We start from the raw sequence: 11,271 nt of genomic DNA, 5'->3' as shown, positions 1-11,271 counted from the left end.
ATATAAGAAAAGCACTCTAAAAGCTAAGATAAATTGCGTTATAATATATATATACGATTATTTATGAGTGATTTAACATTATTTCCACGCTTGTTTTCATTTTTCCTGCTCGAAATAAATAAATAAAATACAAAAGGTGATTTTCCATTGTTTTATTTCGAAACGTGTTACCGGAAGTGCTCCTGTGTATTGCTTCCAATTGTGTCAGACCTGACGGTGTTGCAGTACTCAAGTCCCGTGACAAATTAGATCGGAACTTTTCTACAGGAGGAGGACAGGCTGATGTTTCCTGCTTCTCTTTTCACAGCGACTAACAACACTAACAACAGACAACTCGATAGGAGAGGATCCCTAAAGTCTCCGGACAGAAACTAGACCCGGGAACATGTTGGATTAGTTCCGGTTCTGGAGTGTGTGGGCCGGATTCAGGGTCAGAAACAGAAAGGTACGTGATGTCCATCCGAAACACCTGGGGCTGCTGTTAGCTTAGCATTAGCCACACTTACAGTAGAGGTAAACAGCTGGGGAAAATAACTCTTATCTTTTTAAATAACATTATTTACTTTAAGTTAACACACCAGAGACTCATAGCAAACTGTTGCTTTTCTCTTCAACAGGTTTTATTACACATATATAAATATATACTGGGAGAAAATGTCAAGCAGTGGAAAAAAAACCTATAATTATTGAGTCTTTTTAATGTAATAATGTCGTTTTCAGCCTCTTAAATAATGACTCTTATATATTATATTAAAGTGAATATTCTCTGACAAAACAAGACATTTTCTATTTCAGTGTGTGTGTGTGTGTGTGTGTGTGTGTGTGTGTGTGTGTGTGTGTGTGTGTGTGTGTGTGTGTGTGTGTGTGTGTGTGTGTGTGTGTGTGTGTGTGTGTGTGTGTGTGTGTGTGTGTGTGTGTGTACAGATGCTGAGGTGGGGGGGCACTGAGTTCACCCCCTCTCACTTCTGCAGCTGCACTTCCTCTAACACACACACACACACACACACACACACACACACACACACACACACACACACACACACACACACACACACACACACACACACACACACACACACACACACACCACTGCTGCATCACATGACAAGTAGACAGTCTTTAGAGTGTGTGTGTGTGTGTGTGTGTGTGTGTGTGTGTGTGTGTGTGGTGTGTGTGTGTGTGTGTGTGGTGTGTGTGTGTGTGTGTGTGTGTGTGTGTGTGTGTGTGTGTGTGTGTGTGTGTGTGTGTGTGTGTGTGTGTGTTAGCTAATGTCTTTCAATGTGCATATATGTTCACTTTAATGTGATATAACAGAGAAAACACATTTAAGAGGCTTCTGATTATAATGGCAGTCTTTAGCTTTGAGTATTTCACCGTGGATTCAACTGTTGATTCATGGTTTGGTGGAAAAAGTCAGAAAGAAGTGGAAAAGCCAGTCTTAGTTTCTCACTGTTATGGGGATATCTTCAAATGTGTTGAAATTCACATTTGAGAGGCTCACACGTCGTTTCAGTCTAAATGATCAGGATGGTGTCGCTGCAGCTCTACTTTCCTGTTTCTCTGTATTTACTATTTCAGATTTTTACGAGAGTGTTCACGCCTGATCTCACATCGTAGACTGACTGCTGCTTTTGTCACGCTCGCTACGAGACCACACACACACACGCACTCACGCACGCACGCACGCACGCACACACACACACGCATGTGGAACATCCTCTCTGGAAGTGTGTGAGCAGGAAGGAGTTATTTCTGATGTGTGTGTGGGAGTGCGTGAGAGTGCCTGTCAGCACAAGTGACAGAAAGGGGGTCTGGGTGAAAATGTGCTTAACATGAATCCTTCTTCTTTTCTGACTCGTTGAGCTTCGTTACGTATAGATGATAGAATATAAAGCATTTTAACATCTTCAAAACAACATATTGGACTTTTTGGGGGAAACAAACTCTGAAATGTGCTTAAAGAGAATATCGTTCTATCCTTTTTACAAACTCTGAGAGTGTGTGAGAGTGTGTGAGAGTGTGTGAGAGTGTGTGTGTGAGAGTTGCAGCATTCCCCCCTCTCTCTCTCTCCCTCTCTCTCTTTCCCTCTCCCTCTCTCTCTCTCTCTCTCTCTCTCTCTCTCTCTCTCTTCACGGTGATTCAGCTGAACTATGTGAGGAATGTTAAAAAGCTGGTCGGACTCATGACGTCAGATAACCAGGAACATGTGTGTGTGTGTGTGTGTGTGTGTGTGTCGGGGAAAACCTGAGTGTTGAACTGAAATAATCACACACTACACACACACGCGCACACGCACACGCACACGCACACGCACACGCACACACACCTGATAGGGAAGAGGGTTTTTGTGGTTTGTTTGAATGAAAGTGAGTTTAAAGCAGAAGCCGTGTGTCTTGTACTTAATTAGGTTAAAAACATTTTAAAATTATATTTATAGTTTCTTTAGTTTACTATTACAGGAAACACTCTGTGTCTCTGGGCTTTATGTAAACCAGTGTGTGTGAAAATGAAAGAGAAATCAGGGGATGTGAAGTGAGCGCACACAAATCAGGATGCGTTCAGGGTCAGGAACACACAGTGGGAGAAAGTAGAGCCGGCTCTGTTTCTGAACCAACAGAAGAGAGAGAGAGAGAGAGGGGAGAAAAACACACAAAGGACGAGTCTCATGAGACAAAGAGCTTCAGAGAGCTAACGTGTGTGTGTGTGTGTGTGTGTGTGTGTGTGTGTGTGTGTGTGTGTGTGTGTGTGTGTGTGTGTGTGTGTGTGTGTGTGTGTGTGTGTGTGTGTGTGTGTGTGTGTGTGTGTGTGTGTGTGTGTGTGTGTGTGTGTGTGTGTGTGTGTGTGTGTGTGTGTGTGTGTGTGTGTGTGTGTGTGTGTGTGTGTGTGTGTGTGTGTGTGTGTGGAGAGATAACATCACCAACAACTTATCACTTATCAGACTTTTACTGTCGAAAATAATTTCATTTTCAGCGCAGTAGAGGAACACATGACACACACATCCTATTTAGCATACACACACACACACACACACACACACACACACACACACACACACACACACACACACACACACACACACACACACACACACACACACACACACACACACACACACACACACACACACACACACACACACACACACACTCTCTCTCTTTACCACACACACACTCTCTCTCTTTACCACAACACACACACACACACACACACACACACACACACACACACACACACACACACACACACTCTCTCTTCACCTCACACACGCTGAGTCGCTGACATTCCCCCCTGTTCCGGTCAGAATGTATTTTTAAACTCTCTACAGGGGGTCTTTGAGTCAGATGGGTCTCAAAGGTTAACAACGTTTCCTCCTCTGGTTATGCCGTTATGTTATCACGATTAGTACAATGTGCTGCTTTCCCCCCTTCTCCTCCAGGGGGGGGGCTTATCTAACATGTGGATAGCACTGGTGATGGAGAGAGGGGGCTTATCTTCCAGCAGAGACCCAGAAAGAGAGCGAGGCGTCTGGAAGAGAATAAGCCAGATTGAATAGCAGCGAGTGAAGAGTGAAGACGTGCACCTGGCGCGAGTTTAGAGGTTTCTCACTTCTCTGTTCTCTGTCCTGCAGAATCAAGATGACGAGGAGGTTCTTCTCCTAACTCTCAGTCTGAGGAGGAGGGTCTCTTCTCTCTGATCCAACATGGAGGATCAGCCGAGCCTCCCCAACGTCAGCATCCCCTGCCACGATGAGCAGAGGGACAAGAAGAAGCGCTTCACGGTAACACAATCCCCATTCTGCAGGTTACAGCAAGTCTCCTCTGGCGAGGACTCAAACAACGATCCATTCCTCACACACTTGATGTAGAATCCTTATCTGATGAGGACTCTGCATCGGCTCATACGATGCTGACTGCACAGTTAGAGGAGACACGTTGTCAGAGAACGAGTACATATTTATACATTTCTTGGACAGTTTTGCACAAATCAACCACTTCTAATAAACTCAACTGTGTGTGTGTGTGTGTGTGTGTGTGTGTGTGTGTGTGTGTGTGTGTGTGTGTGTGTGTGTGTGTGTGTGTGTGTGTGTGTGTGTGTGTGTGTGTGTGTGTGTGTGTGTGTGTGTGTGTGTGTGTGTGTGTGTGTGTGTGTGTGTGTGTGTGTGTGTGTGTGTGTGTGTGTGTGTGTGTGTGTGTGTGTGTGTGTGTGAGAGAGAGAGATGGAGTACTCGAGTCCTTGACTCGAGTGCCGATTTTCGGGACTCGTGACTCGACTCGCGCAATGATTGACGTGACTTGGACTTGGACTCGACTTGAACAAGTTTTCTCTGGAGTCCGATGTCCTCTATCCTGGCGTGTCCACCTGTGAGGCGAGTTCACGTACTGGGCCCCGCTTGTCACTACCCGATCTGCAGCTCTGCCCGATCTGCAGTGCGCATGTGCGAGATGGTCCGCCATATTGGAGAACTCGGCAACACAGTGGCTTTTGGCAAAGCTGAAAAATAAAACGAGAGAGAGATGAGTTATTGTTATTACAACGTGACTTCACTATTATTTAACAACTCTTTTTATTGGGTTCTTTTATTTGGGGTGAAGTACATTGCCAGAATAAGACACACCCCGCATCGTGCTGTATGCTTTCACACATTCTGCTTCCACATTGGAAAAGAGCAGCGCAACATACTCGTTATGTGGAGAGAAGGCTCCGTAACACTTTACTCTAAGGATCGAGTTCAGACATGGCTGTCTTGAACACTATCATCAGAGTAACGTGATCTAATCAATAAATAAAGATTCAGCTGATAACAGGAAAGCACATGGCTACTTAACATGCAGAATGAGTCATTTTGCATACTAAGTAGCCATGTGCTTTCTGGGGCTCAATCTTTATCAGTAAACCATTTAACCGGTAAAAGTTCCTTCAAAATAAGAGTCCCGATCTTATTACGATCAAAATAAAAGTGCAAAACGAAAACTTTACCATAGGAAAAATATTGGCATACAAATATAATCACTTCTCTAAAAGGTAACTCATTTTAAATATAGTTTATTTATATGTAATAATATTGATATTAGTAATAAGCTTTATATTAGCACCTATTACAATAATTGTAGCCAAACTGGCTTCACAGCAGTTCAATAGACAGATTAGTATAACATGACAGGATGAAAGCAATGTAGAGGAGCAGCTACATTTCAACACATACTGTATATCCACGAAGGTTAATACATGAAGACTTGTGACTTGACTTTGACTCTTCTTAGGTGACTCGGACTTGACTTTGACTCTTCTTAGGTGACTCGGACTTGACTTTGACTCGAAAACAGGTAATGTTGACTCGGACTCGACTCGGACTTGGACTCAGACTCGAAGAGTGGTGACTCGAGAGTGACTTGGACTCGTGAATTGGTGACTTGACTACAACACTGGTGTGTGTGTGTGTGTGTGTGTGTGTGTGTGTGTGTGTGTGTGTGTGTGTGTGTGTGTGTGTGTGTGTGTGTGTGTGTGTGTGTGTGTGTGTGTGTGTGAGTGTGTGAGTGTGTGAGTGTGTGAGTGAGTGAGTGAGTGAGTGAGTGAGTGAGTGAGTGAGTGAGTGAGTGAGTGAGTGAGTGAGTGTTCTGATCTTCTTTGTTCTTACCCCCCAGGTGTACAAAGTGATCGTGAACGTGGGGCAGCAGGAATGGTTCGTGTTCAGACGCTACGCAGAGTTTGATAAACTCTACAACACAGTGAGTCACACACACACACACACACACACACACACACACTAATTAAAGTCTCGTGAACACAGTTCTGACATCACTTCCTGTCTCTCATGCAGTTACGGAAACAGTTTCCTGCTATGAACTTGAAAATTCCCGCCAAGAGGATTTTTGGGGACAATTTTGAACCTGGTGAGTCTCAAAGTGCTGACTGCCTGCACGTGCATTATAGGTATGTGCCATCGTACCGTACATCGGTATGTGCCATCGTACCGTACATCGGTATGTGCCATCGTACATCGGTATGTGCCATCGTACATCGGTATGTGCCATCGTACCGTACATCGGTATGTGCCATCGTACATCGGTATGTGCCATCGTACCGTACCTTGGTATGTCTCATCGTACCGTACATCGGTATGTGCCATCGTACCGTACATCGGTATGTGCCATCGTACATTGGTATGTGCCATCGTACCGTACATCGGTGTGTGCCATCGTATATCGGTATGTGCCATCGTACATCGGTATGTGCCATCGTACCGTACCTTGGTATGTCTCATCGTACCGTACATCGGTATGTGCCATCGTACCGTACATCGGTATGTGCCATCGTACATTGGTATGTGCCATCGTACCGTACATCGGTGTGTGCCATCGTATATCGGTATGTGCCGTCGTACATCGGTATGTGCCATCGTACATCGGTATGTGCCATCGTACATCGGTATGTGCCATCGTACCGTACCTTGGTATGTCTCATCGTACCGTACATCGGTATTTGCCATCGTACATTGGTATGTGCCATCGTACCGTACATCGGTATGTGCCATCGTACATCGGTATGTGCCGTCGTACATCGGTATGTGCCATCGTACATCGGTATGTGCCATCGTACCGTACCTTGGTATGTCTCATCGTACCGTACATCGGTATGTGCCATCGTACCGTACATCGGTATTTGCCATCGTACATTGGTATGTGCCATCGTACCGTACGTCGGTATGTGCCATCGTACTGTACATCGGTATGTGCCATCGTACATCGGTATGTGCCATCGTATATCGGTATGTGACATCGTACATCGGTATGTGCCGTCGTACATCGGTATGTGCCATCGTACCGTACCTTGGTATGTGCCATCGTACATCGGTATGTGCCGTCGTACATCGGTATGTGCCATCGTACATCGGTATGTGCCATCGTACCGTACCTTGGTATGTCTCATCGTACCGTACATCGGTATGTGCCATCGTACCGTACATCGGTATGTGCCATCGTACATTGGTATGTGCCATCGTACCGTACATCGGTATGTGCCATCGTACCGTACATCGGTATGTGCCATCGTACATCGGTATGTGCCATCGTACATCGGTATGTGCCATCGTACATCGGTATGTGCCATCGTACCGTACATCGGTATGTGCCATCGTACATCGGTATGTGCCATCGTATATCGGTATGTGCCATCGTACATCGGTATGTGCCATCGTACCGTACATTGGTATGTGCCATCGTACATCGGTATATGCCATCGTACATCGGTATGTGCCATCGTACATCGGTATGTGCCATCGTACATCGGTATGTGCCATCGTATATCGGTATGTGCCATCGTACATCGGTATGTGCCATCGTACATCGGTATGTGCCATCGTACCGTACATTGGTATGTGCCATCGTACATCGGTATGTGCCATCGTACATTGGTATGTGCCATCGTACCATACATTGGTATGTGCCATCGTACATCGGTATGTGCCATCGTACATCGGTATGTGCCATCGTACCGTACATCGGTATGTGCCATCGTACATCGGTATGTGCCATCGTACCGTACATCGGTATGTGCCATCGTACCGTACACCATACATCGGTATGTGCCACCGTACAGGCGTTCAAACATTAAAAACGTGTGTTTAGTGGATTTCGTCCTCTAATCTGAAATATAGAATAATAATGTACAAACTGCTCATTAAATACAAGACATGTGTTAAAATTCAGCTTCCAGCCTCAACATGCTGGAGATTCTCTGTTTGATATCATGATAAATTGAATATATGTTTGTTAAAACTGACAAAACAAGACATTTTTCAATATGTACCTTTTATCTAGAAATTGATCGTTAATCGCACGTTGCATCTCTCTGGTATTAAATCATATCTGAATGTTCTGCAGAGTTCATAAAGCAGAGACGAGCCGGGCTGCACGAGTTCATCAAGAGGATCGTCTCTCAGCTCTGCAACCAGTGAGGCCTTGATATGAAATATATAATGACTTGTATCAGCAGTGATGCCTTCAGGGACCTTGTATCAGCAGTGATGCCTTCAGGGACCTAACAGATGGACATGTTGATGATTATGTTGCTTTATTCCTGATCTCCAGGCCAGACGTGAGGGAGTTTCTGCTGATGGACAAAATGCAGCACTTTTCTGACGCCTCTGAGGACGAAGACGACAGGGTGAGTCCCTTTTTAACCACTTTAGATCAATGACTTCCTTTGAAACTTTGAAACTGTCTAAATGCACTCAAAATAAATACAGATAGAAATGAATGAAATCACCTGAAAGAAAACCCTTTGACCGCTACCCTACGTGTATAATCTGGGTAACCCTAACCCAAACGTCTACAAGGACACAGGAAATGACCCAAAAGAGACACAAACTGTCCCTGACGAGATGCAAATAATCAAAAAGAGGCCTGAGCCGTCCTCAAAGAGACGCTAGACGACCATTAAGGCTCAAAAGGACCACACTAAGACTCAAACTTTTTATGAGGAGACACAAAGCATTGAGAAACAACCAAGACTAGAGTGCTAGGACTCAGGAAGTGAGCACAGGGGGTGAACTCTCATTTGTTGCTGGAAGGTTGTTTTTAAGGAGATAAACATGAAGTCATGTGCGCAGAAACGCTGATTGAAGAAGAGGGGGAACTACACAGAAGCCTCAGTAAGAGTCCAAACTCATCTATATTATGTCCTTGTCTTCAGAGCAACTCTACCTCCAGAAACATTAACCTGGGACCCTCTGGAAACCCCCAGTAAGTCGCCTGTCCACTCTCTGTCTGCATTTCAACTCACTGATGACGTTATAGATCTATATCTACGCACTCTTTCCTACTCTGTAATGCAGCGACTGCACAACAGCTAATATTTACTTAAATACACGTCGAGCACCTAATGTTTACCACGAAGCTAACAAAGTGTGTTTAACCGCATATATTTCTGTTTGTACATTCATGTGTTTTCTTTTTGTGTTTCAGAGCCAAGCCCACAGACTTTGACTTTCTGAAAGTCATAGGAAAGGGGAGTTTTGGGAAGGTATGTGAATATAAAAAGCACTTTCTGTTTAGAGTAAATACATATATATATAAATATATAAACTGCTTCTCTACACTGCGATGCACAGAATACACTTTATTGATAGTCTACTTTTAGTATTGGCTTTTATCTTTCTTTCTTTCTTACAGAATCAGAGAGTAATACGGGAATTTCCCGTATTACTTTCTGATTCTGTAAAGCATCCTAAATGTAGTTTTATCCTCTAGAAAGCACGTTTTATGAGATATCTTTGCAGAAACGTGATGTCTGACATGTGTTTGTTGTTGTTTTTGTCTGACATGTTGTTGTTGTTGTTGTTGTTGTTGTTGTTGTTGCGTCACGTTAGGCAGCTCTCTGTGTGGTAGCATCAGTTCTGGTTCTCTATGTGTCGGGATATTCCCACGCAGGAAGTGAGAGTCTGATTAACTTTCTGTTTCCCTGGAGCACATTATCCCAAATATCTATAAACCGTAAACATGAGATGCCGGCGCGATGACGCTGCTGCTGCATATCCACGTTATTGATACTCTACTTTAGTACTGCCTTCTATCTGCTCCGTCTCTTCGCTGTTGTAACGCCGGGAGCTTCTTTGATTATTTTCCAACAAAAGAATGATTTCTGATCCTTGATGCGTCTTCAAAGTAGTTTTATCATGAGGCAGCTTTCTGTGTGGCAGCATCAGTTCTGGTTCTCTTTGTGTCGGGATATTCCCACGCAGGAAGTGAGAGTCTGGTTAACGCGCTTCTCTTTAACGAGCCTCTTGTTAACGAGCTTCTCTTCCTCTTCCAGGTGTTCCTCGCTAAACGAAAGCACGACGAGAAGTTCTACGCCGTCAAAGTGTTACAGAAGAAGGTCATCCTCAACAGGAAAGAGGTAACTCTACACCGTCACACTTCAGAGTATCTGTGGAGGAGAGTCTTCAGAGAGACTGAGGAATGATTCAGGGACAAAGTGTGTTTTTTATATTTAATAAAGAAAGTCAATATCAAGTGAAATGGATCTCAATGCAGGGACAGAGCAGCTTCAGAGTATATCAATGAACTCTGCTCTCCATTCAGCAAAAGCACATCATGGCGGAGCGCAACGTGCTTCTGAAGAACGTGAAACATCCCTTCCTGGTTGGACTTCATTATTCCTTCCAGACCGCGGACAAGCTCTACTTCGTGCTGGACTTTGTGAACGGAGGAGAAGTGAGTGTTTGTGTTTCTATGAGTAACGCTGTCACACATATCTGAGTCATCGGGTTCGAAAGAGCTGAGAGAGGAAACAGGAAGTGATGCGTCAGACGTAATGTGTAATCCTCCCTGAGAGTCACTGAAACTCTGAGTAACTGTGAAGGAAAGCCGTTCAAAACACCAGTAGCATGACCCAGGCTAGCGCTTATCCTGTCGATACAGGGTTCGACATGTTAAAGCCCACCATTAGCCTTAGTTTGAAGGAATTGCTCATGTATATTTTGTAGTAGAAATATCACAAAACAACCAGAAAGCGACCGAAAAGCCACAAAAATCATATAAAAGTGTCCGAAACGTCCTTTAAGAGACATTCAACAACCATTTAGCGAAAAACAACCAAATCAAGCCTCAAAACGTCAGCAAGGACACAGGAAACGGCCAGAAAGAGACTGAGAATGTCCACGAAAAGACGCAAAATAATCTAAAACTGGCCTGAAAGAGACTTTATAGGTGGAAACTCACAAAACAACTAAAAAGAGACTAAGAATGTCCACGAAAAGGCACAAAATAATCCAAAAGAGGCCTGAAACGTCCTAAAAGAGACGCTAATCGACCCTTAAGGCACAAAAAGACCGCACTAAGCCTCAACATGTCTATGAAGAGAAACTAAATATCCAAAAAGAGACACAAAGCATTGAAAAACAACCAAAACAAGCCTCAAAACGTCATCAAGGACACAGGAAGTGACCACAAGGACACAGGAAGTGACCACAGAGAGAACGCAAAGCAATGCAACACAAAGAGACGTGCTCAAAGACTCTCTAAATGTCTTCAAAGAGACGTTCAACTTCTAGAAATGTATGATTATGCACATGGCGGTATATGCAACATTTAAAGTCGTAAATTCACCAGATTTCTTATTTAAATCTCCAGAAAAACTCAAATATTCTGGGAGAAAAACTCAAATGTTCAGAACTCAAAAAGCGCAGACAAAGTCGTACAGAACTGGGCGATTATCAAGATATCTTTGACTTGATTTAAGACAATAAACACATGTTTTGGGGGTAAGCGTACC

General features: G+C 44.0%; 1 protein-coding gene across 1 annotated transcript in view; it reads left to right on the top strand.

The window, feature by feature from the left end:
* Positions 1-231: 231 nt before the first annotated feature.
* The window catches only part of sgk3 (serum/glucocorticoid regulated kinase family member 3), a 33,328-nt gene continuing 22,288 nt past the window's right edge, over positions 232-11,271 (top strand). The window contains exons 1-10 of the mRNA XM_079662269.1: positions 232-445; positions 3,629-3,778; positions 5,643-5,726; positions 5,819-5,891; positions 7,881-7,950; positions 8,088-8,163; positions 8,692-8,741; positions 8,964-9,021; positions 9,811-9,894; positions 10,080-10,211. Of these exons, the coding sequence (XP_079518395.1) occupies positions 3,701-3,778; positions 5,643-5,726; positions 5,819-5,891; positions 7,881-7,950; positions 8,088-8,163; positions 8,692-8,741; positions 8,964-9,021; positions 9,811-9,894; positions 10,080-10,211 (705 nt within the window). The 5' untranslated portion in view covers positions 232-445; positions 3,629-3,700. The remainder of the gene's footprint in view (positions 446-3,628; positions 3,779-5,642; positions 5,727-5,818; positions 5,892-7,880; positions 7,951-8,087; positions 8,164-8,691; positions 8,742-8,963; positions 9,022-9,810; positions 9,895-10,079; positions 10,212-11,271) is intronic.

This window comes from Notothenia rossii (genome assembly GCF_949606895.1).
Source record: "Notothenia rossii genome assembly, chromosome: 12".
NCBI classification, from domain to species: domain Eukaryota; kingdom Metazoa; phylum Chordata; class Actinopteri; order Perciformes; family Nototheniidae; genus Notothenia; species Notothenia rossii.
This window is presented reverse-complemented; position numbering and strand designations above follow the sequence as displayed.